This window comes from Lepidochelys kempii, chromosome 25, assembly GCF_965140265.1.
Source record: "Lepidochelys kempii isolate rLepKem1 chromosome 25, rLepKem1.hap2, whole genome shotgun sequence".
NCBI lineage: Eukaryota > Metazoa > Chordata > Testudines > Cheloniidae > Lepidochelys > Lepidochelys kempii.
The window spans coordinates 9,908,932-9,936,000 of record NC_133280.1 but is presented as its reverse complement, the minus strand read 5'-3'; the positions used below and the strand labels follow the sequence as shown (position 1 = coordinate 9,936,000).

The 27,069-nt window shown below is 51.9% G+C and overlaps 1 protein-coding gene across 8 annotated transcripts in view; it reads left to right on the top strand.

Annotated features, from left to right (window-relative positions):
- The window catches only part of PTPRS (protein tyrosine phosphatase receptor type S), a 247,487-nt gene that overhangs the window by 186,064 nt on the left and 34,354 nt on the right, over positions 1-27,069 (top strand). For 4 of the 8 annotated variants that reach the window (XM_073323718.1, XM_073323714.1, XM_073323716.1 and 1 more), the window contains exons 8-19: positions 341-922; positions 4,872-5,005; positions 5,212-5,356; positions 11,193-11,498; positions 13,206-13,399; positions 13,863-13,889; positions 16,976-17,093; positions 22,249-22,839; positions 23,527-23,624; positions 24,463-24,716; positions 26,260-26,353; positions 26,636-26,851. In XM_073323718.1, the coding sequence (XP_073179819.1) occupies positions 341-922; positions 4,872-5,005; positions 5,212-5,356; positions 11,193-11,498; positions 13,206-13,399; positions 13,863-13,889; positions 16,976-17,093; positions 22,249-22,839; positions 23,527-23,624; positions 24,463-24,716; positions 26,260-26,353; positions 26,636-26,851 (2,759 nt within the window). The remainder of the gene's footprint in view (positions 1-340; positions 923-4,871; positions 5,006-5,211; positions 5,357-11,192; positions 11,499-13,205; positions 13,400-13,862; positions 13,890-16,975; positions 17,094-22,248; positions 22,840-23,526; positions 23,625-24,462; positions 24,717-26,259; positions 26,354-26,635; positions 26,852-27,069) is intronic. The other 4 variants (XM_073323720.1, XM_073323717.1, XM_073323722.1 and 1 more) reach the window with 2 other exon arrangements.

Genomic DNA, 27,069 nt, shown 5'->3' with positions numbered 1-27,069 from the left:
CCAGAAATGCCCAGGTCTAGGAACAGCTAGTGATATTTAAGGAGATATTTTTTCCATATTCTAAAGGAGTTGGGTGTGAAACCAGTTTTCCTCAGCACATTGGGATGTTCAGTTGAAGTCTGTGTTAACGATTCCAGATGTTTTGTTGAATGCTTCCTTTTGATAGAGCAGTTTAAGAAGGTAATAAAGAGCGTAACTAGGTTCATAATATTTCAGCAGCATTTTACTGAACAGCCGCGCTGCGATCTGTACGGTGCTGCCAGCTCTCAGCGCCCTAACTTGCCAATTAGACACCGTTTTAACATATGGTTCTAAAGTGTTTATTCTTCCCCATCCTCAGCGCTGCCCAAGGCTCCCGGGACCCCTGTGGTAACAGAAACCACAGCAACCAGCATCACCATCACCTGGGACTCGGGGAACCCCGACCCTGTGTCTTACTACGTCATCGAGTACAAGTCCAAGAGTCAGGATGGCCCTTACCAGATCAAAGAGGACATCACTACCACGCGTTACAGCATCGGAGGACTCAGCCCCAACTCGGAGTATGAGATCTGGGTGTCTGCCGTCAACACCATCGGGCAGGGTCCTCCCAGCGAGTCCGTGGTGACCCGCACTGGGGAGCAGGCGCCAGCTAGCGCTCCTCGCAGCGTCCAGGGGCGGATGCTGAGTGGCACCACCATGATCATCCAATGGGAGGAGCCGGTGGAGCCCAATGGGCAGATCCGCGGCTACAGGGTGTATTACACCATGGAGCCGGACCAGCCGGTGAGCAACTGGCAGAAACACAATGTAGACGACAGCCTCCTGACCACAGTTGGCAGCCTTTTGGAGGACGAAACCTACACCGTCCGGGTCCTGGCCTTCACTTCCGTGGGAGATGGGCCCCTCTCCGACCCCATCCAGGTCAAAACACAGCAAGGAGGTGAGTTCTGGGCCCATGTAGTCATGGACAGACTGAGCTGCCACACACGGATTCTGTCGGGAGAGACAGTTAGCTGGCTCACAGCACAATGATAACACTGTGCCCAGGGCGCTCTCCAGAGCACTTTCTCTTTACTGGTCATCTTTATAGAATCATAGAAGATTAGGGTTGGAAGAGACCTCAGGAGGTATGTAGTCCAACCCCCTGCTCAAAGCAGGACCAACCCCAACTAAATCATCCCAGCCAAGGCTTTGTCAAGTCGGGCCTTAAAAACCTCTAAGGATGGAGATTCCACCACCTCCCTAGGGAACCCATTCCAGTGCTTCATCATCCAACCTAGACCTCCAACTTGAGACCATTGCTCCTTGTTCAGTCATCTGCCACCACTAAGAACAGCCGAGCTCCATCCTCTTTGGAACCTCCCTTCAGGTAAAAAGAAAAGGAGTACTTGTGGCACCTTAGAGACTAACCAATTTATTTGAGCATGAGCTTTCGTGAGCTACAGCTCACTTCATCGGATGCATACCGTGGAAACTGCAGCAGACTTTATATATACACAGAGAATATGAAACAATACCTCCTCCCACCCCACTGTCCTGCTGGTAATAGCTTATCTAAAGTGATCATCAGGTGGGCCATTTCCAGCACAAATCCAGGTTTTCTCACCCTCCACCCCCCCACACAAATTCACTCTCCTGCTGGTGATAGCCCATCCAAAGTGACAACTCTTTACACAATGTGCATGATAATCAAGTTGGGCTATTTCCTGCACAAATCCAGGTTTTCTCACATCCCCCCACCCCCATACACACACAAACTCACTCTCCTGCTGGTAATAGCTCATCCAAACTGACCACTCTCCAAGTTTAAATCCAAGTTAAACCAGAACATCTGGGAGGGGGGGTAGGAAAAAACAAGAGGAAACAGGCTACCTTGCATAATGACTTAGCCACTCCCAGTCTCTATTTAAGCCTAAATTAATAGTATCCAATTTGCAAATGAATTCCAATTCAGCAGTTTCTCGCTGGAGTCTGGATTTGAAGTTTTTTTGTTTTAAGATAGCGACCTTCATGTCTGTGATTGCGTGACCAGAGAGATTGAAGTGTTCTCCGACTGGTTTATGAATGTTATAATTCTTGACATCTGTGTCCATTTATTCTTTTACGTAGAGACTGTCCAGTTTGACCAATGTACATGGCAGAGGGGCATTGCTGGCACATGATGGCATATATCACATTGGTGGATGTGCAGGTGAACGAGCCTCTGATAGTGTGGCTGATGTTATTAGGCCCTGTGATGGTGTCCCCTGAATAGATATGTGGGCACAATTGGCAACGGGCTTTGTTGCAAGGATAAGTTCCTGGGTTAGTGGTTCTGTTGTGTGGTATGTGGTTGTTGGTGAGTATTTGCTTCAGGTTGCGGGGCTGTCTGTAGGCAAGGACTGGCCTGTCTCCCAAGACTTGTGAGAGTGTTGGGTCATCCTTTAGGATAGGTTGTAGATCCTTAATAATGCGTTGGAGGGGTTTTAGTTGGGGGCTGAAGGTGACGGCTAGTGGCGTTCTGTTATTTTCTTTGTTAGGCCTGTCCTGTAGTAGGTAACTTCTGGGAACTCTTCTGGCTCTATCAATCTGTTTCTTTACTTCTGCAGGTGGGTATTGTAGTTGTAAGAAAGCTTGACAGAGATCTTGTAGGTGTTTGTCTCTGTCTGAGGGGTTGGAGCAAATGCGGTTGTATCGCAGAGCTTGGCTGTAGACAATGGATCGTGTGGTGTGGTCAGGGTGAAAGCTGGAGGCATGCAGGTAGGAATAGCGGTCAGTAGGTTTCCGGTATAGGGTGGTGTTTATGTGACCATTGTTTATTAGCACTGTAGCGTCCAGGAAGTGGATCTCTTGTGTGGACTGGACCAGGCTGAGGTTGGTGGTGGGATGGAAATTGTTGAAATCATGGTGGAATTCCTCAAGGGCTTCTTTTCCATGGGTCCAGATGATGACGATGTCATCAATATAGTGCAAGTAGAGTAGGGGCTTTAGGGGACGAGAGCTGAGGAAGCGTTGTTCTAAATCAGCCATAAAAATGTTGGCATACTGTGGGGCCATGCGGGTACCCATAGCAGTGCCGCTGATCTGAAGGTATACATTGTCCCCAAATGTGAAATAGTTATGGGTAAGGACAAAGTCACAAAGTTCAGCCACCAGGTTAGCCGTGACATTATCGGGGATAGTGTTCTTGACCGCTTGTAGTCCATCTTTGTGTGGAATGTTGGTGTAGAGGGCTTCTACATCCATAGTGGCCAGGATGGTGTTATCAGGAAGATCACCGATGGATTGAAGTTTCCTCAGGAAGTCAGTGGTGTCTGGAAGGTAGCTGGGAGTGCTGGTAGCGTAGGGCCTGAGGAGGGAGTCTACATAGCCAGACAATCCTGCTGTCAGGATGCCAATGCCTGAGATGATGGGGCGCCCAGGATTTCCAGGTTTATGGATCTTGGTAGTTGAAGGTTGCTATCAAATCCCCCCCGTCACTCTTCTCTTCTGCAGACTAAATAATCCCAGTTCCCTCAGCCTCTCCTCATAAGTCATGTGCCCCAACCCCCTAATCATTTTCATTGCCCTCCGCTGGACTTTCTCCAATTTTTCCACATCCTTTCTGTAGTGGGGGCCCCAAACCTGGATGCAATACTCCAGATGTGGCCTCACCAGTGCCGAATAGAGGGGAATAATCACTTCCCTCAATCTGCTGGCAAGTGTTGACTCATATCCAGTTTCTCGTCCACTGTCATCCCCAGGTCCTTTTCTGCAGAACTGCAGCTTAACCAGTCGGTCCCCAGCCTGTAGCAGTTCATGGGATTCTTCCGTCCTAAGTGCAGGACTCTGCACTTATCCTTGTTGAACCTCATCAGATTTCTTTTGGCCCAATCCTCCAATTTGTCTAGGTCACTCTGGACCCTATCCCTACCTTCCAGCGTTTCTACCTCTCCCCCCAGATTAGTGTCATCTGCTTAAGTATCTTCAGCTTAAATAGAAATAGCTATTTGGGGAGGAAGCACTGTCCAGCGGCTGGAACAGAGGAGCTGGGAGTTAGGACTCCTGGGTTTTGTTCCTAGTGGTTACAGCAGGCAGCTAGGAGACAGGAGTCCTCTGCTCTATCCTTGCCACTCTCTCTGTGACATTGAGCACGTCATGGTAAAAAGGTGCCTCAGTTTCCCCACCTCTAGAGTAGGTTGACTGATACCCCCACCTCCCCACGTGTGGTGTCTCTAAAGGATGCTGAGAGCCTCTGATCAAAGGAACCGTAGGAGGGCAGAGCCGTATTCTGTCTGTATCTAGTGCTACCTGTCATGGCAGGCACGTGAGAGAGGGTTTTAGAAGCCAAGTGGGATATGCTGGCTGTACTCATCTGCATGTCGTTACCCAGAATGCTCTGTGAATGAACAGATAGTTTGACCTCGCTTCTGGCTGAGTTCCTCTGAGTGCCCTTCTCTGTCAGAAATGCATACCCCTTCTTTCCCTGGTAATCAGGAGCCCCATTCTGGCTGCAGGCCAGGGAAATCCGCTTTCTGTACACTACGGTTCCCGGAACCGTCCAAGTTATGGAGAGGCTGAGAACATCACTCAAGGGATGGGGGGCTGTCCCCTTTACTGTGTAGGATGATGGACACTGTGATCCAGGACTGGCTTGTCTCCAGCGACTGTAGATGGTTTACTGTCCTGGCCCTGCAGGGTGACAGACACTGGGCTCCAGTAAAGAAAAGCCCCTGCCTTCCTGTAGGAGCGATGGGAAAGAGTCAGGACCACGCACCCATATGCTGCTTATGGACAAGCCTGGGGTGGAGGTGGGGGTGGGGGGAGATTCTTCTAAATAGCCCAGTAACCTGGGCCCTGTCTCTCTCTCCCTCCTCCTCTGCGCTGGCTGTCCAACCCCACCCTGTGGATTTCTCCTCGGTCTATGTTAGTTCCTGGGCAGCCGATGAACTTTCAAGCAGAAGCCAAGACGGAGACCAGCATCAGAGTGTCATGGAGCCCTCCCCGGCAGGAGATTATTGTCAAGTACGAACTCAGCTACAGGGAAGGAGATCGCGGCAGGGAGGTGAGTGCCACAAGGGAGGCGTGGGGGATGATGGTTCTGCCCCTTTTGCCTGCAGGATGGCGGGACCCTCCCTTAGCTGGGGTGGCTGGGAGGTGTGGGAAGCAGGGCAGGTTTTTTGTGGGGATGTTTGTTTCTGCTTCCTGTTTTTATTTTTTCTTCCCTCCCCTTCTCTTCTCCCCGCCCACCCCCCCCCGGCCCACCTCCAGGTGTTGAAGACCTTTGACCCGGCGACCTCGTTCACAGTGGAAGGTCTGAAGCCCAACACTGAGTATGTCTTCCGGCTGGCTGCCCGCTCGGCTCTGGGCCTGGGGGCCTACACCCCGGAGGTCAGGGAGCGGACCCTGCAGTCTAGTAGGTGTCTCTCCTTTCCCAGCCTTGTCTGAGGGGAAGACAGTCAGGGAGCCACAGATGGCAGGCACAGGGGTATGGAACCGAGGGGAGTTCACGGCACCGACCTCACAGGAGAGGACTGCGCGGCTGGGGTACTCTGTGGGGAGGGGGTTATCCGGTACTTATGGACCCCACCGCCTCCTCCCTCGCGGACCTATATAGTCAAGGTTTGGGTGGGCTTGGGATCAGGACACGAGTTAGCACCACCTGTCCAAGAGGAGCGGCTTAACGAGCAGGGTGGCTTAATGAGCTTGACACTGTCCCCCTCGGCCATTCATGCTGAGCATGCTCAGTGAGGACGGCTTCCCGCCTCCCGCTTTGAGGCTATGGGTCGTTAACAAGCAGAAACTGAGCAGGAGCTTCCAGGGAGGGACACACGAGGGGTTTGAGAGAGCTCTCTGCAAGAGGTTTGTGAGCCGGGGGGTAGATGGTGATTAATAAAACTAACATTGTCATCCGTCTGAGGGAAAGCAGCCCCCACCTCATTGTTCATAAGTGACTTCATAGCCTGCGGAGACAGGCCACTGGGGCTTGGCAGAGCTGGGGGGGGGATGTGGCGGGGATGTTAACGACACCAGAATGGAGTGTATGTAACCCAAATGTGCTGGTTTTAGTTTAATGGATTGTCTCCCTTCGCTGTTGCCCTGGGGATGACTAGCCCTGGATGGCAATATTTCAACCTGGGCTTTTCACAGATCTTTGCTTTTAAATGAGGTGTTTTTTCACTGCATGAGTGGCTGTGGCAGCTGTTCTTTGTGTTTTCTGTCTCCTCTCATCTCTACTAAATCCCTCGGCCGCAGTTTGGAGTAGCCGCGAGCAGAACTAGCTCAGAAATGGCTCTGGTCAGCGCGTGAGAGCGCAAGCGAGCTCCCATCGCTCACAACCCTTAACAAGTGGGAGCTGCAGCCTCTCAGCTGGGCAGCCCCCCTCGTCTTTCCATTTTAATTGTCAGCTCCCCTTCCCTCTCTCGCCCAGGAGCAAGAAGAAAGGGGAGTTTCTCTTTCTACTTCAGACAGAATTTCTTACCGGGGCTTTCTCAAGTCTCCAGTCCATTCAGAGATTTGCTTGTTTGTTTGTTTGCTTCCTTCCTTGAAATGTTTTTTTTTTTTTTTTTTATAAAAGTTGGTATCTATATAAAAAGAAAATTGTTTCCTGGCTTTGCTGAAACACCGCTGGTTCCAGTTCGGTACCAGTAGAAAGAACCAGATGTCCTTGATCAGCACCAAGAAATAAAAGAATGAATCGAAAGGATCAAGTATAGGTGTCAAAACTTTCCCACACTCTGCTTCTGTTTTACTAGAGCTTTTCATTCTGGGAGTCATGGGGCTGGTTGTGGGGGAGGATTTGGGAACGGGGCTTTCTGGTTGGATACAAGTAGTCCAGAGGGGTGGGCATCACGGGGTGGAAATGGCTGTAGGGCCTAGCGACACTGGAGGTTTTCCCAAAAAAAGGAGATGGCAGGTGGGGGGCTTCTTTGGGGATCTTTCTATCCTGGAATTTGCCCAGGAGGCGTGGTTTGTTCCATTGGTCTGCAGCTCAGCTGTGGAGGGATAGCCGTCAGTTTCACAAATTTAACGCTCTTAAGAACCTCAGCTGGGGAGCTGTCAACATTTTGTAACGTGGTGAAACGTTTTTTCCTGGCCGGCTGCTGGATGAACGAGTCAATTCTCCCCTGTCCGGGTGGCATCCTTCGGCTCAAAGACCTTCTGGCTCGGGCAGGCTTTTGTGTCTTTCCTCTGCAGCCCCTTTTCCATTCAGCTCCTTCCTGGCCTGCTCCCTGGCTCTCTTTTTCTCCCCATCCATCTGCCTGCCTGTCTCTCTGCATGCCCTCACAACCCAGTGAAGCCAGCTCCCCGCACTGTCTGTCTCTCTTGCTGCCTGGGCAGTTTCCCACCTTGTCTCTGCAACACCAAAGCTTTCCCCACCCCAACCATCTGCTGTGGTGTTCTGTGTAGTCCCCCCCCCCCCCCCCGCCACCAGTCTCACCTGTCACACACATGCATGCCTGGCCCGCAGCCCCTCCCTGCATGCACCCCCTTGCACAGCCCCCCCACATCTCTTGTCAGGGTGGCTCTCCCGAGCATCATAACCAAAGTAAAATCCATTAAACTAAAGGTAAAGTATCTTTTTCTTCTTGAAGTAGCTGGGTTTTAACTCTTCACGTACCAGAGACGTAGATTGGAAAACAATGAATCAGACGCTTGGAGACCTAAGGCAATGTTGCCCTTTCTAACCTAGCTATGAAGCCCTTAGAGTTTCTTAATACCCTCCTCATTTGAACATTTCTCCTGGTGCAGGAAGCAGGTGTCACCTGATAGGAGCGGCAGCGGGGATGTGTGGGATGGGCTCTAGAGGAACCAGAGGGATTTTCACCTCTCTGCTCCTTCCTAAGAGGGATGTTCCTCTACCCAGTTGCTCTGATCCTTCTCCACCCCAAATAGGCTCTGAGTGAAATTACAGTGATCTAAAGTCTGTGGTACCTAAAGGGTTAAACGCATTGTATTGTACGAGGTCAGTAAGGGTCATTCTTGTGGCTTGGACAGTCAACTTAAAGCCTGTAAAAGATGCAGCTCAGGTGAGTACTGGCTGGTCTCAAGCTGATTCACAAATACAGTCCACCCTGTCGCTGCACAGTCTCCTACACACCCTGGGTATCCTGCAGCCCCTGGGGGAGGAATGGGTGGGGGCAGGGGTGTCTCAAAAAGCTGTCTGCTTGGTGAAAAGAGATCTGTGGGCACAGAAAGTTACATGCTTCGCAGTGGGCTCTCTGCTGTGTGGCAGTCCCCTGTGTAGCCAAGACATTTGATGGAGAGGTGGAGCCCAGATCTGCAGAGCTTCTTTGTCTACTGCACACAGCTCCCTGGAATAAGTGAAGCATATCACCTGTTCTCCATGTGCACCACAACCCCCGGTTCCATGCAGGTTGGGCTGGATTGTGAAGGAAACTCACTGTACCATGAACTCCCAAGAGTGTCTCTCCAACTTGGCCAGCACTTGGTGCGTGTTTTCCTCCAGGCGTTGTGGTCAGTTGAGAGCAGTGTGGGGCATAGGTCCCCCCCCCCCCTTTTAACCAGGGAAAGTGCTACAAATGATCCCGAAAGGAGGTCTCGCTCCGGGAACATGCGGCAGGTCCTCATGCTGGAGCTTAGAGGGTGAGTGAGAGTGCCAGGCACAGCCACCGCTGATGGAAACAGCGCTCCCAAGTGCAGGCCGGAGCACCGTGCTCTGCCTACTGGGGCTTTCATGATGAGTGTCAGGAGCCTTAGGCTCAGGATGGAAAGGGTAGGTCAGGTCAGACCCTCTCCGCAGTGGGTTTCGCAGCCCTTGTGGCTTCAGCTGGGTTCGGAGGAGTGGAAGCAGTTTTTGACCCCACCCACGGGGCTGAGTGTTGGGTGCCGAGGACAGGTAGCTGGAGGCACCTTGGGGCTGTTTCGTCTTCCAGCTCAGTATGAAAAAGTCATAGATGTCTCTAAGATGCAGAAGGGAACAGCACACGGGCCTGTTTTGCTTCATCATCCTTTATGGTCAGGCCAGGTGGAGAGAAATGTCTGTTATGGGGAATCTGGCCACGCTATCGCCAGTCTGGATGCTGGTATCTGTCAGAAATAAGATAGATCAGAGACTGATAGTCTATCAATACTGCAGTATCTAGGTAACCAGGGGAGGGGGAGACTAGCCAGCGTAGAGGAGTTGTCAAGGAAGGGCAATATCCTAAAAGCAAATAGTTTTCAGAAACCCACCAGGAGCTTGGTCTGGCCTCGTAGCTCAGTTTCTCTTGTTCTCACGTAAGAAAGTCTTATAAGTTAGCAGTTGAAGTTTGGAAGGTAGGTAAACAGACTGGGAACGTTCTGGAAGGATTTGCTTTATATATCGATATTATTTTATTATTATGATTTCCTTTCTGAGAGATCTTTCGTTTTGAAATTAATGGATTGATTTATTTTTTGTTTCAAGTTTGTTTCTTTGGTTGTTTGTTTGACATGTTTTCTATTATTTGGCGTGGCTAGCCAGCTGAAGGGAGCAGAACTTTGCCTAATCACTACATAGAAATCTCCTTTTCTTGATGGGAAGGAGTGAATTGGGGAAAGCTTTAATTGATTTGTTAAAGGAGCCCTGTGAAGGCGGTTTAGGCCCAAAACTTAAGGTTTTGGGTGCAGGGAGAGAGAGAAGATCTGACCAAAACTAATCTTAGTAGAAGAGTTTGTGTTCAATTAATAAAGAAATCAGTGAAAATCAGCTTTTTTAAAAAATCCCATATGATGTAAAGTTTGCTACCCAAACACAACAGGGCGTGAAAGCCAGAAAGGGAAACTGATTATGTAAACCGAAGTGAAAGTGATTAATCTGTTTTCACTGATCAAGCAGAGTAAAGGGAAGGGGCAGCACAAATGGTGAAAAGTCGGTTAGATTTTTTTAAAGCAGACGGGGAGATTGTTAAACACCCCAGCAGGGTGTTTGGTAGTACAAACTAAAGGGATTCCAACCCTGTAGTCCTGGGGGCAAGTCTCCCTTCGGTCATGCTCATTATAGATCAGTGTAACTCCATTGACTTCAGTGAATTTAGCCCTGATTTCCCCACTGTCAGACCACAGTTGAGCCCTTTATGGTCAGCTAAATCCCTGATTGATTTCAGTGGGACTTTGCATAGGGACTCCAGGATTTGGCCCAGGAATCTTTAAATAACCTTTAAATGGGGGTCAGCATTTCTGTATTCATCCTGACGGACATCTTGGGTTTTGCAAGCATGCTCCAAGCATCTGCCTGCCCGTCCCTGCAGGGGCTGAAAAGCTATCTACTGGGACTGCGGTTTATTAATTTAGAGCACAGCAGCAAACTTGCCTTGCAAATCTACCAGCTCAGACACACATGTGCATCACCTGGCCCTTATCAGGCTTACAGATGATGATAACACATGGGGGTGGGGAACTTAAGGCCAACATTGTCGAATTTAGGTGCCTAACCATGGACTTAAAGCCAGGATTTTCCAAAATGGCTATTGAGTTTAGGTCCCTAACCTGAGACACATTTCTGACTTTCAGAAAATGCTGAGCACCCGCCCTCTGAGAATCAATGCATCCAAAATCACCTAGGGTCAGATTTTCAAAGGTATTTAGGCACCTAAAGATGCAGATAAGTGCCTAATAGGATTTTCGAACACACCTAGGTGGCTTAGACACCTCACTCCAATGAGAGTTAGGCACTTTTAGGTGCTTTTGACAATCCTGCTAGGCACACATCTGCATCTTTAGACACCTAAATACCTTTGAAAATCAGATCCTTTAGTTAGTCCCTTTTGCAAATCTTGGTGTTATGAAGCCTAGTTTAAAAACTTTGGCTTAATGCAACTTTACCAGTTCATCTTGCCTTTGGTTGTATTGAAGTTTGCAAGGCTGCTTTAAAAACAGGGGCTAAAAGCTGCCCATCCCAGGAAGGAAGGGCTGGCTGCTCAGCTGTGGTCCAATCACCTGTAGCTGAAAATGAAGGTCACTTTGGGCTAGCCCGCTCTGTGTTTTATTCCTTTGCTTTGTAACGTTTATGTTCCGATGCCCCCGTTTCGTTTCTCTTGCCTTTATTTATTTATTTATTTATTTATTTATTTATTTATTTATTTATTTATTTATTTATTTTTTTTTAAAAAAAACAAACCCAACCCCCTCTCTTTTTTTTAATTTATCTTCCTAACTCAAATTTTTTGTACGTTTTATTTTAGATTTTTTTGTTATTTTTTTTTATCTTTCCCATCTTTTGTTTTTTTTCCCCTTCTTCCCTTCCCCCCTGAATTTCCCCCCCCTCATAGAACCGTCTGCCCCCCCTCAAGACATAAACTGCGTCAGCACCAGATCCACTGCCATTCTGGTAAGTTGGCGGCCTCCGCCGGCCGAGAGCCAAAATGGTGTCCTGGCTGAATACAGCGTCCGCTATCGAGCGCTGGACTCTGAGGACACGGAACTGAAGGAGGTGAATGATATCCCCCCAACCACCAATCAGATTCTCCTAGAACAGCTGGAAAAGTGGACAGAATATCGCATCACTGTGGTGGCGCACACGGAGGTGGGGCCAGGCCCGGAGAGCTCGCCAGTTGTTGTCCGAACAGACGAAGATGGTAATTCTGTCTCCTTTCGGTTTCCTTTCCTCCCGAGTCCCCCACAAATACGTGACTGAGGAGACTTCCCTGCAAAGGAAAAGACATTGGATTTTTGGGTCCCTTTTTTTGCCACTTTTTATGCCAGAAGAAGGCCTGAAAGTTCCCCCCACACACCCCGACCCCAGATTTCCTCATCCCAAAAACAGCTGCTATGGACATCAGCCCCTCTGAGAATCAGGTCCTTTATGGCTTTTTTTTCCTACTTGATTTTTTTTTTTTAAACATCCAAGCATTCAAGTCTTGTCCCCACTGCTTTCCCGAGGAAATTCTGTGGCAGGCTGGAGAGCTAGTTAGATTATGACCTCACAGCTATCAAGGATGTAGAATCTGGACCATTGAGAGGGGACAGGATTTGTAGCCAGAATTATTTAAAAATATGTGAGGGTTCCTTCCTTCCCATTTTTGTCGTTAAGGCATATTTAACTCAACAAACAGAGAAACAGGAGAAGGGATCTCTTTGTTAAAGTAGTAACACCCCAGCCCCTTCATGAAAGAACTGAGAGCTCTTGTTCCAGTCCTCTGGTTCTCCTAAGGAGACCTCAAGCAAGAGCAGGGAAGACTTGCTTTAACGGATATTTCTTGGGTAAAATAAAGCAAGCGAAAAAGGGGAAACCATTTAAAAAACAAACAAAACCTTTCTGGGCTCTCTTCCTCCATCACAAACAAGCAGAAAAGGACCCAAGTCCAATTTTCTTTTCCGTTGCAGGGTCACCTTTAACAGCTCCCCCATTTGCCCACCCCTCTGCCTATATCCTAACACGATACCCACTAATGGAGGTAATAACTTGCTCAGAGTAATAGGAGACAGCAGGAGCGGCAGAAGCACCCTAAAAGCGGGGGGGCTACAGGCGCCCGAACCGTGGCCCCACCCCGTCCCCTGAGGCTCACCCCCGTACCGTCCCTTCTTCCCGAGGCCCTGCCCTCCAGCCACCCATTGCCCCAAGATGCTGCCCCCACGCTGCCCTTTCCCCCAAACCCCCACCCCTGGCTTGCTCCTCTCTGCCCCTCCCTCCCATTGCTCGCCCTTACGGCCAGTAAAAAGTGGGAGGGTCATGGCCCCCTGGCCAGCCCCGTTCCGGTGCCCTTGGGAGACAGAGATGTAGTGTTGTCCTGGCCAGGCTCCCATACACTGCTCCAAATCCTTTTTCCATCCGAATTCTTTCCAGGGCATCTCTTCCCATTTCATGCCCTGAGGTCAGACCACTGCTGCTGAGTACCAGATGCATTTAAATGCCTTGAAAGGGCTGGCTCAGTCCCATCTCCCTTGCTTCAAGCATTGTCCCAGACAGTGTCCCTCAAGCACAGCCAAAGCTTTCCTTGGCTAGGTCCTCAGAAATCAGGTTTGCCCGTGGGTTTAATTCAGAATTATACAGCTCCTTCTGGGCAGGCAGCTCTGAGGAAGGGGCTCATGGAAGGAAGGTTGAGCAGAGAGAGAAGATGTGAGCTCACCTTCGTGCATCCAGATCGGCAAGCTATTCTGCGGCCATCCAGACGCTGCCCATGACCGCGTGCGATGGCAGTTGTGGTGGCCTTCCACAAGTCTCGTTGACTCTCAGCCCACTTGCAAGGCTCTAGATGCAGTATGTGTCTGCCCCATGCAACCTGGATGGGCATCCAGTGCTAAGCCTTAATGCCTGTACCCTCTTTTCTCTCCCTTCCCCACAGTGCCCAGCGCCCCACCTCGTAAAGTGGAGGTGGAGGTTCTGAACTCGACGGCCATCCAAGTGTTCTGGCGCTCTCCAGTCCAGAACCGCCAGCACGGGCAGATCCGTGGCTATCAGGTCCACTATGTGCGCATGGAGAATGGAGAGGCCAAGGGGTTGCCCCAGATCAAGGATGTCATGCTGGCTGATGCCCAGGTGAGGACTTTCTTGCCCCCCTTCCTTTCCCATGGCGGCTTGTGGGGAGGGCAACCTAGCCATCTGTTTGGGTTATAGCCCCAAGTGACCCAAAATACTGGTAAGTGGCACAGCATCTCTCCGACAAACAAGTCCCTTGTCATTTTCAGTTAGTTCACACTTCCAGACTGTAGCTGTTGAGGAAGACCATGAGCCATTCTCCCAACACTGGGATAAGTAGGCTCCATCCTTCCCGTTTCTGGGAGGCCCCAGGGCGGGGCCCCATTCCTTTAAATCAAGCCGAGGTCACTACAAAATCTACTAACCTCTCCCATTCTACTTCTTTCTTCACCTTAGCCTGGTAACCTCTGACCTCCAGTTGCCACTTGCCCGGGGATTTCTTCCTCATGCTTTGTGTGTCTCTCTCTTCCCTCTTCTCCCCCTTGTGTTCTCACTTGCAAATCCTCTCTTGTTCTCTGCTCAGTGGGAAACAGATGACACTGCTGAATATGTAAGTAAAACGCTTCCTGCCTGGTCCCGGTTCTGTCCTCTCCCTTCCACCCTCTTCATTTGTGGTGTGACATTTGTCTCTTCTTTATTTATTTTTTCAGTGCTAGTTTGTCTATTTTCAAGCCTGTTATGGTGTTTCTATGCATTGTTCTGCGACCCACCCTGTACTCTTCGCAATGCCATCCCGACTGCTCCTTTAGTCAGCACATGGCAATAGCGCAGGGTTTTCCCCCGAGCTCTTAGGGAAGGTCGAGTCAGCTGCTTCTCGATAGTGGAAGCAATCCAAACATCAAAGTGGGACCAAACTAACTAAGCTGCATATTTAAAGACGGGCTGGTGGGAGCAAGGTCTGCGACTCTGTCAGAGACCTGGTCCCCTGTTGAAGAAACATTGCTGGGATAGAGACGTAAGAACTCAGTAGCTTCTAAACCATCCGGGCTTGAATGTGAACCCTTTGTGCCATTAGAAAGCCGAGGTTCCCAGCTGTTCACTGGCACAAAGCACTCCCTGCTAGCCCTAGCAACTCACAAGGGGCTGGACCTTAAAATCAACTTTGTGGTTCTAGGGTGTGTCTACACTGCAGTTGGGAGGATTCCTCACAGCGTGGGTAGAGTATCAGCCCACCTGATCCCCTGGGTCCACGCTGGGTGTCTAGCCCAGGCCACAATGTCCAGACAGCTCTTTGTAGCGCACTAGTCCAAGCAGTGTTAGTGCGAGTCTGTGTTTCTGGGTTGGGGTGCTTGCTCCCAGCTGCAGTGTTTACTTCTTCCACTTGCATGCTGGCATGGTTTTAAGGACGACGGTAGCCACAAAGCAATGGGGGAAGGCATCCCTCCCTTGGGCTAGCAGGTACTGAGGCTTAGGCTGCTAGAATAAAAATACTTAGGCTGAAATCTTGATTTCCTGCTAAGAATGATGCTCGGCTCTCATACAGTGCTTTTCATGAGATCTCAAAGAGCATCGCAATCTTGAATGCAGGTTTCAGAGTAACAGCCGTGTTAGTCTGTATTCGCAAAAAGAAAAGGAGTACTTGTGGCACCTTAGAGACTAACCAATTTATTTGAGCATGAGCTTTCATGAGCTACAGCTCACTTCATCGGATGCATCCGATGAAGTGAGCTGTAGCTCACGAAAGCTCATGCTCAAATAAATTGGTTAGTCTCTAAGGTGCCACAAGTACTCCTTTTCTTTAATCTTGAATCCTGTGAGGCAGGGCAGTGCGCTTATCCTCCTTGTACAGATGGGGAGCAGAGGGTGTGTCTACACTTCAATTAAAAACCGATGGCTGGCTCATGCCAGCTGACTTGGGCTGGGGCTAAGGGGGCTGTGTAATCGTGGTGTAGACATTTGGGCTCAGGCTCCAGAACTCTGTGATGCGGGAGGGTCCCAGAGCTTGGGGACATCTACACCCCAGCCCGAACATCTACACTGCAGACCCCTTAGCCTGAGCCCCGTGAGCCCAGGCCAGTTGGCAAGGACCAGCTACAGGGTTTTAACGGCAGTGTAGACATACCCAGCAAGGCTAAGGGGACGTCTACGTTACAGGTGGGAGGGTACTTCCCAGCATGAATAGACAGACAAGCTAGCTGTGCTCGAGTTAGCATGCTGAAGATAGCAGCGTAGCTAGGGATAGCGTGGGCTCGCCTCCTAAGAATGCCCCCCAGGGGTCCGGGCAGGATGGTATTCGGACACCCACCCCAAGCTGCTGCCCGGGCTAACTCTGGTTCCATCGCTGTTTTTAGCAACAGCGCACAAGCAGAGCTATCGTGTGTCTGTCTCCCTGACCTGGGAAGCGCACTCCCAGCTGCAGTGTAGGTAGACCCTAGAGGTACATCTACGCTACAATAAGAAACCTGCGGCACTCAGTATCAGAGCCCTGGTCAGTTGACTGGGGCTCGGGCTGCAGGGTAAACATTGCGGTGTCGATGTTCAGGCTCAGGCTGGAGCCTGGGCACTGAGACCCATCCCCATCACCGGGGCTCCAGCCCAAACATCGACACTGCAATGTTTAGCCCTTCAGCCCGAGCCCCACAAGCCCAAGTCAGCTGTGGCCAGGCTGCGGGTCTTTGGTTGTCGCAGCCTAAGTGACTTGCCCAGGGTCACACAGAAAGTTTATGTCAGAGCAGGGAATTGAAGGCCGCGCTTGTAGGTCTGAGGCTTGGGCCCTAACCACTAGACCATCCCTCCTCCTCAGCAGCATGTTGTTTTTAAGGTCCACTCTCTCACTGCCTGCCCCACTTTGGGCAGGACAGATGTTCTCAGGAGCAGAAAATTTTTCCCAAGTGCTAGCCTGGGGCCTAGACTTTGTAGAGGGAAGGGAGATCAAACAAATGCAAGGTTCCCTTCGCCCTGCTGCCCAGGACTCTGGGGAAAACCCTGCTGTGCATGCCCCCATCCTGCTTGGTTTAACTTGGGCGTTCTTGTTATAACAGTCTTTGAAGGGCAGAATACCTCACTGCCAAGGGCCAGGCTAGAGTCCTGCTTCATAACAAAAGCTCTTTAGGAGCCAGGTGTGGTGAGAGTGAAAGAGAATGGTGGTGGTGGTGGGGGGGTGTTGTGAAAGTAACACAGAGCCCTAGTATGCAAGCAGCAAATGTCACCTTGCAGTTTGCATTAAAGCAATCCCTTTAATATTACAGACGGTGGGGTTTGGTTTTGTTTTTTTGGTTTTTTTTTTTTTTTAAAGTCTCTCACTGGTGGGTGTGCGGGGGAGAGTTTAATCTCCTTGATGCCACGGAGCCCTCCTCTGAGACTGTGTGGGAGAGCGGGAAGCTTTGAAGAGCATGGCCATGTTTTGATGGCTGAACCGGTTGGTGTTGAGGTAGGGGCTGCGTTTGAGGTGGATTCAAGGGAGCGTGTGTTTCATCCTGGTCCCTGCGGACGCCCAGTCTGTTCGCAGCTGGGGTGGTTGTGTTTCATAGCGTGCGTGCCTCCCCCACCCCCCTCCATGTTTTCCTAGAACTGCCTTGTGTTTTCAGTGTCGGTGAACGTTCCTGCATGCTGGAGAGGGCTAAGGCTCTTGCAAGGAAACAAGCTTTTGTTTTAAAAAACAAAAATCTCTCTCTCTCTTTGGGATCTTGCAAACAGGAAATGATCATTGCTGGGCTCCAGCCCGAGACCTCGTACTCCATCACAGTGGCGGCTTACACCATGAAAGGGGACGGCGCCCGCAGCAAACCCAAACTGGTCACGACCAAGGGTGCAGGTGAGAGGCTCTCCCCCTCCCCTTCCCTGCCCTTTGGAACTCGTCTCACTCCCCACGGCCCAGAATTGGAGAAACTCTTTCCTCTCTATGCAGCTCATCACATCTCGCAACCTTGTTATGCAGAGGAACAATTTCCCCAATCCAGCACTGAAGACCTGATTCTCCCTAAAGACAGTCTCCTACCCTAGTACCGCAGAGAACCCTCAGCTCACCACACCCCCAGTCCTGTACCCCAGAGAACCTCCCACCTTAATACAGCCAAGCAGAGCATTCCCAATGCATAACCCCTCCCCCCAGTCCTCTGAACCAGGGAACTCCCAGTTCTCCCTTGAAGAGAACATCCTCCCACCCAATACAGCAGAGAACCAACTCATTACACCTCCCGATCGCCTATACTAGATATGCTCCATCCCCAATACAGCTAAGGACTCCCACCTCCTCAAACCACCCAGCTGATAAAGGGAAACTCGAACCTGGTCCAGTTTGTGCTGTGCAGGAGGTGTGGTGTAGACTTCTGGGCAGGGAACAGGGCTGCATACATCAGCAGGGGTTGTGAGTACTTGAGTAAGGTTTACCTGGAGGAAAGGCTGGAACCAGAGGGGTATCGATCACCTTTCCGTGCTGCCTACGAGATCAGCGGCTCTGGCCCAGCAGAGAATTGGCCAGAGGGCTGAGCAAACCTGTCAGCAGCATGGAAGCCCGTGAGGTTGGAAGGAGATGGCTCTGTGGCCCTGCCGGAGTTCAGAGCGGCTCCTCTCGCTGGGGACCTCACAGACCAGCCACATGGACCTGAGAGGCAAAGGCCAGGAAATTCTAAGGCTGCAGGTGCAGTAGGATGGAAACTCTAGTGTCAGCTGACAAGAAAACCAGAGGTTGGAGCACCCCAGTCAGGAGGTAGGGGTGAGATGTGGGGGAGAGAGCAGCAGACGTAGGGCACTGAGATGGGAAGGGAAAGTCAGATCCTGTCTCACACAGGATCAACTGGTGTTGATCTAAAAGTCCCCAAATCCTCTCCTGGCACAGCCCTGGAGTGAGGCATGTGCTCACTAGGAGGCCAGTGGTCCTCAGAGCCCTGTCGATAATCTCCTCTTACGCTCCCCTCAAGCCATCCTTCCAGCTTGGAGGGGGTCGGCCCCGCTCTGTCCAGAGCGATCACCAGCACTGCAGATCCAGTGAAGGGGGTTTTTGCGCCCTGGGCTGGCCTGGCCCTGCTCCCCCAGCACTGAGGACGCAGTGTCTGAAGTGCTCCCACTCCTAGGGAAACAGACTCCAACTGGAAAGGAGGACTTGTGGCACCTTAGAGACTAACCAATTTATTTGAGCATAAGCTTTCGTGAGCTACAGCTCACTTCATCGGATGCATACGGTGGAAAGTACAGAAGATCTTTTTATACACACAAACCATGACCCTCAGCACAGTCTTGCACCGAACAGTTGCTGCACCCCTGGGCCAGGCAGAACACGCAGCGAATGTAGACCGGCAAACAGCAGAGGTATAGAACAGACATGGGGATATCTGAGGCCACCTGCTTTTCCACCCCCATCGCATTGTCTCTGACGGCTGTACTGGCCGCACCAGGGTCAGTGCAGAGAGGAAGAACAGACAGCATTGACCTTTGCTAGACTGATCTCCTGGAGCCAGGCTCTGGCTGCCACGCAGCTGCCCTCCCAAACCCTGATTCTTTCATCCCTTTGACGTATTCCTTGTGGCAGGGCTGCTTCCGGTCCAAGCACAAAGAAACGGGGTCACGGCGAGAAGGCAGGGACAGAGCCGAGGAACGACAAAAGCCACTGAGGGATCTGTCTGCCTCTCGTTCCCCTGAACCTTTCTGCTGCACTGGGAAACGGGTGCCCTCGCCCTCTTTCATCCCTGGGGTCAGTGGTGCTGCAATTCCTCCTCCGCTATTACAGCTCAGCTCAGCTCTGCAGCACTTGAAAGGTTTTATGGGGAGAGGAGAGACCTGCTGGGCCTAGACCTGCAATTGGCCCTCTGAAACCTTCCCCTTATGTTTCAAGGCATTCCCATGGAATCGCATTTATCCCCCTCCCTCTCCGCTCGTATTGTTCCCTGCCCACCATGTTCTCGCATGCACTCCTCTCAGGCAGCAGCTTTCTCCCCTTTTCATTCCCTTCCTGTGTCTCTCTCTCTTCTTGCTGGTTTTTCTTCCCCTTCCTTTTCTTCTCAGCTCAAGGGTTCTCTGCCTCCCCTTGCGCAGGGCAGCTGCATCAGCTGACATCAGCCACTCCTGGAAATGTTGTGAGCTGCCATTCCAGTGATCAAAGACCCTTGGTCAAATGTGGCGTAATTAACCTGGGCACCCCTAAGACTACAAAGCCAATGCAGAGCCGCAGCTGAGGGAGCGACGCAGCCAGGAATCTGGCATCCTGGCCTGGAATGGGAATGGCAGACACCAGCATTGTGGCTCCCTTTCCATGCATCCTTTCTCCAGTGAGCGTTGGGGTTGGAGATGGGAGCCTTTCCCCTTTAATGTGGCCTTTTCTGCCCAGTTGGAGAGGGTCCTGGTACTGAAGAGGACAAACCGACACTGAATCCACAAATCCTCCAGACACTGAAGCAAACTTCATTCAGAGGCCAGCAGCAAACCACCAGCACATCTGCACCTCGCTCCTTTCAGTGCCACTTTAATTCAGCTTGGCATACTGCCTCCTAGCATCTCCCCGCTTCTTATCCTCTCGCTCTTCCTAGATTTCCCTCTTTCACTTCTTTCCCTCCTCTGTCTTTCTCCCTCTCTCGCTTCTTCACTGGTCTCTTCCCTTTTCGTTTTCTCTTCCGTAGCCTTCCCCCCGATCCTTTGTCACTCATTCCCTCTTTCTTGTCGTCCTTTCTCATCTCTCACATTAGAATGTGCAGCAGAGTTGCGTCAGTCACCCAGATCTGTTTTCTACAGCAGAGCAGCTATTACCCAAGACTCAAATTCTCCCAACTTGAAATAGCGTTCCCCCCACCCACCCCCAAAAAATGTTTCAAATGGCTCTGAAATGTTATCATCTCCTTTCCACTGTTGAGTCAATACACCTTCCAAGAGGAGAGATTTCTTTCTTTATCATTCAGGGCTAGGGGCTCAATTTAAATACTGTAATACATCCAATTTTCTCCTTTAGCATCCAACCCAATTGCAAAATAAAACACTTTTTTCCCTTTCCTTTCCCCACTCCCTCCAAATTATATTTGTGGTGCAAATGTAATATTTCCAGGCCTGGCTGATTATAGTAATGTTTGTGATAAAAACTGAGACATAAAGATAATGGCATTGTTTTTCTCTGTAATAACATTGTGTTTCTTAAGTGTTTCCAAAGGAGGTTTTCCCAGCAGCATTCACCAGCCATTCTCCAGTTGTTCAAAATGAATAAAACATTCATTTCAGGCAGCCCATGCCTGGGTGTTCACGTGTCTGGGCTGTTGCTTCCAACCAAGCAGGCTTCCCTGGTGTCCCCTGGTGCTGCCAGGGTCTCTGAGTGTGTCACACACACACTTGCCTTTCTGCCCAATGATGCCTTGCGTCAGCCAGGCCCAAAGCACCTTTCACATCCTCACCTGCATGACCCCAGCCAGATTAACTTCAGAGCTGGTTTGTGTTTCTCTGAAACCTGTTTCCTTCCCTTCTACCCTCTCCTCCCCTGCTTCCTCAACTGGGAGAGAGAAGGAAATTAGATCTTTAATAGAGAGGAGTGAGTGTAAACGACGCATGAGCTGCTGGAATTAATGCCCTCGTCACTCTGGCTCCGGTAACCCTGGGCCTGCATATGTAATCAAACCCTGGCCATTAGCTCATTTAGCATTCAGGCAGGGACAGGGCTCATTGGGCAGAGGCATCACCAAACTCCCACAATATCCCATAAACTCAGTAGAACTGACAGGTTGCGGAGGGCTGAGAACAATGTCCCTGTGATGTCCAGGAGGAGAGAAGCCGAACTGGGTAGACAGAGACTTGACTCTCCTCCACTTCACCCATATCCTGGGGTCTGTTTCCAGTCCCCGTTTGCCCCCATCTGTCTCTTCCCAGCTGGGTGATCAGATGGCTGCCAAACTTGCTTCGTGCCTGCTGCTCAGGACCCCAGGCTGCCCAGAAACTCCGCTTTCCCATTCTTCATTACTTCACCTTCAGCAACTCTGTGCTTTCCAGCTTGCTCCAGTCTATTTCTGTCCTGTTTTGCTGCCTGAGTTGTGTTGTCTAGTGGCTATAGCAGGAGGCTGGGAGACAGGACTCCTGGGTTCTCTCTTCCCAGCTCTGGGAGGCAGTCATGTCTAGTTAGTACAACTGGGGGCTGGAAGCTGGCCTCCTGGGATCTGTCACTGAGTCCCCGTGGACCCTTCCTGCAGAACATTTTGGAGGGAGAGGGAGTTAAAGCATCAGAACTGTATGTCTAAACCAGAGTCTGGAGTAGTACTTAGCACTTCAATAGTATGTTTCCTTTCCTAAATTGAAGCCTGGCAAATTCAAACCGGAAACAAGTGTCAATTTTAAGTGAGAGTAATTAACCGTTGGAACCATCTACCAAGGGGTGGGGGTGGATTCTCCATCCCTGACTGCTTTCAAATCGAGATGGGATGTTTTCCAAAGAGACCCGTTCTAGGAATTATTCTGGGGAAGTTCTCTGGCCGGTGTTATCAAGTCGGATCGCCTGTGTGATCACAGTGGTCCGTCCTGGTCTTGGAATCTATGGCTCTAAATGCTGTCCGAACATTAACCCAATCATCGTCACAAAGCTTCCTGTGAGGTGGGCAAACGTTAACATTCCTGTTTCAGACAGTGAGTCACAGAGAAGTCAAGGTAAATGCTTCCGAAAGTGGCCACTAATTTTGGGAGCCTGACTTGAGACACCCAGGGCCTGATTTTCAGGGCAACCGGTGGTCAGTGGCAGCCGGGTGTGCCTGGCCCTGCTGAATTCAGTCTTGAAGATGTCTTGAATTGGGCACTCAAAAATCAGCAGCCACTCAAAAGTGTTGGTCCACATGGCCTTGGGCAAGTCACTCCGCAAGCGAGCAGCAGAGCCAACAAGAGAAGCCAGGATTTCTTTGTGCCCACTTCGTGAGATAGCTCTGCCCTCTGACCCCTTCACCCAGCTTCTCCATCCCCTGTGTGAGGAGGAGAGCTGGCGCGGGACTGAGCTCGTCTTTTCTGTTCTCTCCCAGTTCCAGGGAAGCCCATCCTGTCCGTGCATCAGACTCAGGAGAATTCTCTCCTGGTGAAATGGGAGCCTCCCTTGGATGCCGAAGGCCAGGTCATGGGTTACCGGCTCCAATTCGGTCGACAGGACATAGATCCCCTATTCACCTTGGAGTTCACGGCCCAGGAGGATAAGTACACCGCCACCAACATCCACAAGGGCGCCACGTACGTTTTCAAGTTGGCCGTGAAAAGCCGGGCTGGCTTTGGGGAAGAGGCCGTGCAGGAGCTGACCATCCCCGAAGACATCCCCAAAGGTTACCCCCAAATCCTCGAGGCGAGCAACATCACCTCCATGTCGGTCCAGTTCGGCTGGCTGCCCCCCGTGCTGGCCGAGAGGAATGGAGCCATTGTCAAGTACACCGTGGCCTACCGGGAAGCCGGTTCCCCCGGCAACCCCTTGGAAAAAGACCTGTCCCCCTCCCCCGAGAACTCATACACGCTCAACGGCCTCAAACCCAACACCGCCTACGACGTTAAAATCCGGGCTCACACCAGTAAAGGGCCTGGGCCATACAGCCCGACCGTCCAGTATCGGACGTTCCTACTGGACCAAGGTAGGACTTACCGGTTTCTCCTCTCTCTCCTTGTAACCGGGGCTGGCGCCGGGAGGCAGAGAGCCGGGGCGGTCCAGCCAGCCTAGGACGGGCTGGTGAGTAAATGCAAAGCACTTGGTCTCACGCACGGGCCCCGCGCTCCTCTCTGCCTTCGCCAGGTAAGTCCCTTTTACTGCTTCCTTCCAAGTTAAGTCCAGGCGCCCTCCTGACTGGCCACAGGGGCAAGCCAGCCTTTCTCACAGGTGGGATGAGCCTTTTCTTCAGCTTTTGCAAGCCGCCACGCAGCCAGATGCCAAACGCAAACCCGGCAGAGGCTTGTCCTCAGCTGAGCCTGCTCCGACGTCCAGAGCCTGATTCGCCACAGCAGCTGCTCGGGCGCCCAGCGTTTCATGGGGGTTTTGGCTTAGTGAGGCTGGGTGGGGTGGGGGGAGGCGGGATGTTTTTGGGCAGAGATCCTCCCCCACCCCGCCCATGGGTTAGGCTAGGGTTTGGCATGGGAAGGGGCGTCGGGGATGGGCCTCTGGCAAAACCCAAGCAGAGTGTGGAAGAGGGAGCAGGTCCTTCTGTTCCCTGCGTCAGTGCAGCTAGCCCCCTGCTGTCGGTATCTGATAGCCCCTCCGCTCTCTCTCTCCCCTACCCCATTCTTTCCCTTTCCCGTCCCCCTCCCTTTGCACTTTCTTCCAGCAGTTTTGCCCAAAAACTTCAAGGTGAAGATGGTGATGAAGACATCCGTCCTCTTGAGCTGGGAGTTCCCCGAGAACTACAACTCTCCCATCCCCTACAAGGCAAGTGGGACTAGGGACCCTGTCCCCCTGGCCCACCTCTCGGGGGCTGTAGGGCAGCAGGGGGTAGAATTCAGAGATGGTATATTCAGGGTTAAACCCTCCTCCTCCCCTGAACCCAGCTGCCATGGGCACTCCTGGAGAGACGCTTATCTCCTGCTCGGGGTCCAGCAGCTCCCATGGGGAGTCTGACTGTGGGAAGCTCGTCTCCGTTACCTCTACGTCAACCCACCAGGGGCTTTTTGCAGTGTTTTGGAACACAGCCTCTTCTCCCTGCCCCCAAAAACTTTTCTGAGCAGCAATGAAGTACAGAGCTGGGGACTGAGATTTGGGACTCTTAGATTCTGTACCTGGTTATGGAGGATGGGGAAGGAATATGGTCTAGTGGGTAGAGCTTGGAGCTTAAGAGACAGGACTCCTGAGTTGTGTTCCCAGCCACAGGCAGGGAGTGGTGTCTCATAGATGTGACTGGTGCGTTTGAGAATTGGTTTCATTCTCAGCTCTGCTGTTGAGTCCCTCTCACCTTGGGCAAGTCGCTCCAGTGGTCCGTGCCTCAGTTTCTCCATGTCTAAAATCAGAATACTGCTTCCCAGGGAAGTCATGAGGCTTCATCCCATGCCTGTGAAGTGCTGCAAGACCCAACGGAGGAGGGCGCTATAGAAAGCCAAAGGAGTTTTGCGGTTGCTCCCCACCCAGACACTCGTTCCCATGTACGCAGCAGTTGCGTGGAGGGGTTAGCGGCTGAGCTGCAGGGGCAGTGCTGCTGGGGAGGGCAGGAGGCTCTGTGGTGTGGTGTTGCATAGAGGAGGCTGACTCCTATGGGTGCTCTGGCCTTGCTCAGATCCAGTACAACGAGCTGAACATTGATGTGGACGGCCGCACCACCAAAAAGCTTATCACCAATCTGAAACCCCGCACTTTCTACAACTTTGTCCTGACGAACCGGGGGAACAGCATGGGCGGCCTGCAGCAGAACGTGGCGGCCTGGACAACCACTGACATGCTGACCAAGAAGCCGGAGGTGACTCACAAGGCCGACGCGGATGGCAACGTGGTGGTGATCCTGCCGGACGTGAAGAGCTCGGTGCCTGTCCAGTAAGTTCCTATTATTGCAGTGAACGTAGTGGCGGTAGATCATAACACACAGGGCCATGCAGGCAGCCACAGTACCCACAGAACGGGCACAGGCAGGGGCAGAGCAAACGTCTCCCTGCTAGCTGACCTGCAAGTGTGTCTCAACCGTGGTGTGGAGGAGCAGCCTCCCTGGGCTGAGAAGTGTTCATCTTCTGTGGCCCATTCAGTCCTTGGCTTGTCCACTGAGGCTACCAGCAAAGTTACCCACTAGCAGCAGGCGGGCACCGCTGGCTCATTCCCCCATGGACCAGCAAACAGACCCCGGAGAGTCGGTCACTGCTGGCCCAGATTCAAGCTGGTGACGTAGGCGGTGTCCTTATTACGAGGCCGCCTCCATCTGTCAGGGGGGTCGCTGTCCCATTTGCTTCCTCTTGCAGCACCACAAGCCCTTGTAAGCTCAGAGGAAGGGGGCACTGGGCTGGGAATCACAAGACCCAGGTTTGATTCCTGTGTGACCTTGGGCAAGTCTCTGCTCGGGGCCTCATCTGACCGTGGGGATTAATAATCCAGCCTTTGGCGGGGGTGGGGGCAGGGGCTGATGGCCATCTGTGCTTTGGGAAACCTCCCCCTTGACTTGTAAACTGTCTGGGGACAAGGCCCCTCTGGTACGGCGCAGCCCTATGGGGCCTTGATCGCAGCGAGGATGCCAATATTAAATAGCAGGGATACACATGATGATACTAACGAGGCAGAGATGCCTAGAACAGTTGATAGGATCTGCAAATTCCCGTGCAGCCCAGGGCCCGAGAGTGGGACGTGCCAGCTTCCGTGAGTCTGCTCCACTGCCTGTGCCCCAGCTCGGAAGCCGCGAGAGAGACCGAATGATGGTTTCAAAGGCAGGCCTGCCAGGGAAGGAAGGACCCATGGGGCAAAAATAAAAGGGCCCCTGTTGCCAGGGTGGAAACTAGCTAGTGTTTTACACCAAGCTAGGGGCTAAAAGTGAATGACTGGCTTTGGCTCTCCCTCCCCCATCCACAACGTCAGGAGGGGCCTGGTGACCTGGGAACGTTGGATCCCAAGGCTTCTGCTGTAGCACGAACTGTGAGACAGCTGCCCCCGGGAAAACGATTCGATGCAGTCGCAGGTGAGGGCTGGTTCATTTGCTGCAAGGTGCTCGCTCGGATCCTGCGGGGCTGCACAGAGGGTGGGTAGGCAGCCATGAGGGCGTGGTCCTTGGAGAGGAGGAAACGGCCGACCTCGACTCTGCCAATGATGGTGTAAGTCAGGGATGCAGGGTGTCGGCCAGCAAGCGGCCTCCGCCTCCAGCCAGCGAGTGGGGGTGCGGATAGAGAGAGGCGGCGTGGGACCAACGTTATCTTATAACCCCCATCATCATTGTGTTGCTCAGGGGCTTTCCCATCAGCAGCATGCCAGGGGTTCCTTCCATAACGAATGGTCATGCCAGGTAGAAAAAATAATATCCTAGGACATATCCGCTCTGGGGGCTGTGTGAGATTCCGACCGGCAGCTTCATCCCTCTTGTTTTTTCCTTCCCGACTCTCAGGGCTTATTACATCGTGGTGGTGCCTTTAAAGAAATCGAGGGGGGGCCAGTTCGTGAACCCCGTGAGCAGCCCCGAGGAAATGGACCTGGAAGAGGTGAGCACTCGGTCAGCTCCGCTCCGATCACAGGGAGCGGCACCTCTGCAGATGAGCCAATGGCTATAGCCGACTGGGTGACGCATGACGCGCCATTGACCCCCTTTCCTGGAAAGATCAGCCCCAAAGCAAAGAGAGGGGGGCAGGGTGAATCCCCCAGAACATGTAGAACAAGCGGAGCTACTGTGTTCGCACTGAACAGTTCAATTCTCCCTCCCTTCCTCCTCGTCCTGGTGCACCGGCGCCGCCGGGTCTCAAGCGCTGCATTCTTTTCTTTTCCAGCTGATTCAGGACATCTCTAGGCTTCAGCGCCGCAGCCTCCGTCATTCCCGACAACTGGATTTCCCCAAGCCCTACGTCGCTGCCCATTTCCGCACGCTACCCTCCCGCTTCATCCTGGGGGACATGAAACACTACGACGACTTCGAAAACAAAGCCCTGGAGCCGGGACACAAATACGTCCTCTTCATCCTGGCGGTGCTGCAGGACTTGGAAGCTGTAAGTGTCTCTCGCTCCTCTGCTGTCTGTCTCTCTCGGAAGCTAGGGATCCTGCTGTCCCCTTATAGACCAGAATCGGCTGCTTCAGGTGAAATTACTTTGCAAGCCAGCCTGGGACCCGGCATGTACCATTTTTATGGCACTTGGGAACCATATTCCTCCAAGAACATTTTAAAATGGCTTTTGGGACGGTGGGGGCTACATTTTGAAAAGGTTTC